The sequence below is a fragment of the Typha angustifolia genome, chromosome 2 (genome assembly GCF_048772165.1).
Source record: "Typha angustifolia cultivar Huaian chromosome 2, ASM4877216v1, whole genome shotgun sequence".
Taxonomy (NCBI): domain Eukaryota; kingdom Viridiplantae; phylum Streptophyta; class Magnoliopsida; order Poales; family Typhaceae; genus Typha; species Typha angustifolia.
This window is the reverse complement of record NC_133240.1, coordinates 2,525,660-2,530,646: the sequence shown is the minus strand read 5'-3', so window position 1 is coordinate 2,530,646 and position 4,987 is coordinate 2,525,660. Positions and strand designations below refer to the sequence as shown.

The window sequence follows — 4,987 nt, the reverse complement described above, 5'->3', positions numbered from 1 at the left end:
AGCACTGTATTCTTTGAATAATTGAGCCAAACCAACATCTTAATGTAAGCAAGCCTCTCTTTTACCATTTACACAGGCTAACAAGAATGAATAAGATATTTTCAAGGTCTCTTAAATTCCAATATTAATCTCTAATATAAACTTAAAATACAACATGTTCGCTTTTTTGAAAAAAAAAGGCCATAACCCTATTTCATTGAAACTTAATTCAGTTAATCCCTCAGTATAGAGAAAATACAACGTGTTGAGCTATATTAATTAGCAACAGGAATTAAAAATAAAAAAATAAAAATTGTGTAGTTTCCCCATAGTCATAAGCTAGATAAATGCATGGGAATGCCTTTAGTATAGCATCAAACACATGGATTAGGGTTTTGAGTCCCTGAAGCCTCCCCTTCAACATTTAAACATGATGAAGTGATCTTGGTAGCATTGGAGCTCACAAAGTTCAAGTCGATATCTTGGAGTTGAACATTCTTGCATGGCATGGAGCTGCTACATGACAAGGTCACTGCAACTGGGGTATTCGTAGTTCCTGTCACTCGACGAAATACCACATCATGGATCCTCACACGAGATGGCTGCATGTATATATATTTGCATGGCTCTCAAAGTTAACAAGATTAATGTAAGAAATATTTAGTAATTAAGATAAAATTATGTTTCACACCCTATGTTATTCATACTTTACACTTTCAATATTTATATTTCAAACACTATGTTTTATTTTTGAAATTCATTTTTGCAAAATGACCTCCATTGTGGAAACATATCGAAAATAGTACACTACTCCATTAGAATTATACCATCTCATATTATTTTAGGAGGAGAGGCTATTTTTGAAAACCTAATGGAGTTTTTTTTCTTTTGTTTATACATTGAGTTTCAAATTGTAAATATTAAGAAAGTAGGATGTAAATCATATATTTGAAAATATTCATGGAGTTGGGTGTTCTTTAGTTGTAATTACCTGATCAGTACATTGGTGAATTGGGCAGTAGAATTGGTCTATGATGATTGGCCTAGAAACATTATTCATGGTTATGTCCTCAAAGGTTATGTTAGAAGCCTCGCTTGGCGGTGATCCTGGCCACGTCTTGATTCGAAGTCCGTTTGTCGTGTCAAATACTGTACAATTCTTCACTTTCACCCCTACAACATTCTTCTCATTCTGGTACTTTCCCAGACTACCCACACTGCAAATAATAAGATATTACAAAAAATTTAAGTTTACACCCTATAGTTTATCCCTATCTTAGTATGTCTTCAGCTAGTATTTACAATTAATCAAGTCAAATATAAAAGAAATGCAATAAGTAAAACTAGATGCAAACACTAAAATCTTGAACTCTAAACTCTAAAATAAGTGGATTGTCAGGTTAAATGAAATGCTTAACCTGATGCCATGTCCTGGGCCACAAGTAATATCTGATATGGTGACGTTAATGGATCCTGGTCCAATGGAAATGCAGTCGTCACCAGTGCTAATAAAGACATTAGTGATGTTAATATTCTGGGTGCGGCTGATATGGATGCCGTCAGTGTTAGGACTATCACCAGGGGCTGAAATGTTGAGGTGACTGACGGTGATCGATGTGCTTTGTTGGAAGTCAACGTGGAATCCCTTACTGTCACGCAGCGTGAGGTCAGTGATCTGACCACCTACGATGTTTATAAATCGCATTGACTGCATGCAATAGTAACACTGAATTCATAAGTCAACATACCTAGACAAATTGTATTTAGGAAAGGGATTTGGTTCGGGCCAACCTTGATCGTGCACATCAGATGGTTACATGATTCTATGAGATTAGAGCTTTCTTATCAAAACCGTCAGATGTGCAAGAATGTATCTTACATTTGCGATAAAACTTAAATTTAAAAACAAGTCACATGAATTGGAGCTTATCTATGATTAACTAATTTGAGACCTTTGTGCTTTTAGAATACATTACCATTGGTAGGTTCTTGCATTTCTTTTCCTTGTTACAAGTTTTATTGTTCCAAGCATCAGCTCCTTGGCCATCAACTATCCCACTTCCATTAAGCACAAGTTCATGCAGGTCGTTGAATTCGATCCAACTGGGACCAGAGAAGGTGGCGAGGCTTGATGGAGCCTTGAGCTGTCCAATGATTTGGACACTTGGAGATGGGTTGCTAACACAAGGGCCTTTAAAAACTATGGGGCCGACAAGAAAAGTTCCTTTAGGGATCACAAGGGTTGCAGATCTATTGTATTGGCATGCTGCATTCCAAGCATTCGAGAACGCCTGAAATTAGAAAATAATACCGTGTGGATCAAATTATTTAAATAAAATGTATTGAAAGATATATGAGAAAGATGGATGATTCTAATGAAATATTTACTTACCTTGCTATTATCTTCAGCGCTACCATCAGGCGAGGCGGCATATTTGGTCACGTCAAACACCTTATCGCCATGGGCATATCCAGCCAAGAACGACACTAGGCAAGCAAGGCATTCTAGTGTTGTGGCCATTTTTAAGGCCATGGCTATGGGTTGTTAATTAGTCTTTGTTGAGCTTAATTATAAACTTGTCTTCTCCGAGGAAGCAAAAGAAAGACCAGGGATGGAATGAATTGGAGCAAGAGTGTATAGATCACCTTAATTGCATGCATATATATATATATATATATATATATATATATATATATACATATATATAGACCACACTCCACTAACCACATTGGTTCTAACTATAGAGAATGACAGTGGAGGCTAGCGTATAAATTGTACCAGATATTCTTACAACCGCATCTCATTTTTGTTTCTAACTAATAAAAAATTGTTTCTCCTGCCACTTGTCTAATTTTAGTATTGAACGGCTATTCGCGGCAACTCGCCAAATAGAAACATTTCTTTTGTGGGAAATTGTAATGACTGTTAAATTCATAATTAAAATATTTGTTATGCCCAAGTTATATATAGACCTATAATCAATTAAATCTTATTTAATCACTAAGAATGGTCAAATTTGGGCTCAAACCAAAATTAGGCTTAGCCACTACTAACCAACTCAATCTACCTCTCATATTTCAAATCATGCTTTAGTTAAACTATGATCTACTAATCACTTTCTTGCTTATCTAAATTAGAATGAGTAAAATTTCTTCTTTTTTTTATTAAGCAATAGATTTTCAGCAATCAAATCTCTATTAAGTTGTAGAATTTTAGCAAGGAATATTCACCTAATGCAGTAGATTTTCAGCTCCAATTCAAACAAAATTTCAGAAATAATTGTAGCAGTAAATAAATTTCAAATTTCTATTTGATCAACAATTCCAGCTAAACAAATTACTCACTTAATGCGACAGATTTTTACTAGATTTTATGCACATTTTTAGCAGATTTCAAGCATAATCATAACAGATTTCCAACCGATTTGGAGCAGATTTTCATGCTCTAAGAAGCTTATAAATAGAGAGGTTGAGAGCTAGAGAAAAATATCTTTTCCTAGTATACTTTTTGTTAAGTTTTTGTTTTAAGGAGTTGTAGTTTAAATTTCAGCATTTAAACTTACAATTGTTTTAATTCAATTGGCAATAATAAAGCTCATTCAAAGAAATTTCAATCTTTGTAAGTCAGCAAAGTTCATATTATGATTTTCTTTTAGTGTAATCTCTTATTTTTTTATTTGAATTTTGTTTTTGAAAGAAGTATTTTGCAACTCTCTAGTGCTAAATCTCATGTTAATTTTTATTCAAGTTGTATTATTAATTACTAAAATGAGTTTCTAATTTTCTTAAGGTTGATGCTGAAGCTTGTTGAGAACATATTTCTTTTATTCTAAATCTCTTATGTGTTCTTAATTACTAAATAGATTTTTCTTTCTTCTACTATAAATTTGTTGTTTAGAATTTAGATATAGTTGTTTTTTCTAAAAAAGATACATCTAATGATTTTAAATTCTTACTCCATATTTTCTAAAAATGAACAAAGAACTTAACTTTTATGAAAATTGAATTGTTCATTCAAAGATAATCTTTCGATCCTCTGGTGATTGATTTCTTAGTGAATCGTAAAAAAAGAAGAGATTTATGTTATCTACAAGTGGATTTCAAGACCTTATTTCTCTCACACTTTATTAAAAAAAATCTACAAAAAGTTTTTCTTTTTCCATAAATCTCCTAAACCCATTTTCTAACTAGGTTAAAATTATTTTTAAGATTTTCAAACACTTTAAGTTTTTCAAATAAATCCTCGTGGGATCGATATTTTGCTTGCCGATCTACTCTATAGATTCATGCACTTGCGAATGTTATTTAATTTGTCACAACAACGGCAATGTGTTAAAAAGGAAAAGAAAAAAGCACATATATTCAGAAAGGCCTAACATTTTGGTTTAATTATCATTTATACCTTGCTATATAAATATTTTTATTTATTTTATTAATAACTTTAAGTATTCACCAAACTATAAAATTCATCAAACATGATATTCTTCAAGTCTTTTTTTCATTAGCGGTTTTGAAATACCCAAACCTCCAAATACACGTGTAAACCCCGTGAGTAAATCCCCCTATGCGGTGCATCATATGACCTGTCAGTACAAGGAGTTCACAAGGCACACAATAGCACAAATTCACCATAAATAAACTCAACTATAAGAGTTCAGATACAAGTTCCACAGGCCACAACAAGCCTTCTAAATACACCTCCAAAATACAATGCTAAAGTCCAAAATACATCTTCCATCATAACGCCCTCGTAGGGGCTTAATACAACTAATAAACATACTGAAAAAGAAAGGCAGCTACTCCTCGTTACCCGTACCTATGTCCCCTAGCTTTAAAATAATGCCACCAAGAGGTGGTGAGCTTATAGCCTAGCGAGTAGAATCTATACCATCTAAAATAATGAAATCTCATGTGTATATACATTGTATGCCTATATTTGCTAGCAATAATAATATGCTTGTTGAAATGACTTAACATGAGTTACTAAATCAATGCAATCGATAAAGAT

General features: G+C 33.0%; 1 protein-coding gene across 1 annotated transcript; it reads right to left on the bottom strand.

Annotated features, from left to right (window-relative positions):
• Positions 1 to 353: 353 nt before the first annotated feature.
• Positions 354 to 2,512, bottom strand: LOC140772999 (exopolygalacturonase-like). The gene is made up of 5 exons (XM_073115296.1): positions 2,372 to 2,512; positions 1,956 to 2,270; positions 1,398 to 1,687; positions 971 to 1,196; positions 354 to 581 (listed from the first exon to the last, which is right to left on the bottom strand). The coding sequence occupies exons 1-5, from the start codon at positions 2,510 to 2,512 to the stop codon at positions 354 to 356; spliced, it is 1,200 nt and encodes a 399-aa protein (XP_072971397.1).
• Positions 2,513 to 4,987: the final 2,475 nt, after the last annotated feature.

Excerpts from the sequence above, each read along its gene's own strand:
- LOC140772999 (XM_073115296.1), bottom strand. The coding sequence starts at position 2,512 with ATGGCCTTAAAAATGGCCACAACACTAGAATGCCTTGCTTGCCTAGTG. Across the intron at positions 2,271-2,371 it reads GCGCTGAAGATAATAGCAAG|GCGTTCTCGAATGCTTGGAA; the intron begins GTAAGTAAATAT and ends TTCTAATTTCAG. Across the intron at positions 1,197-1,397 it reads GGCCCAGGACATGGCATCAG|TGTGGGTAGTCTGGGAAAGT; the intron begins GTTAAGCATTTC and ends TATTATTTGCAG.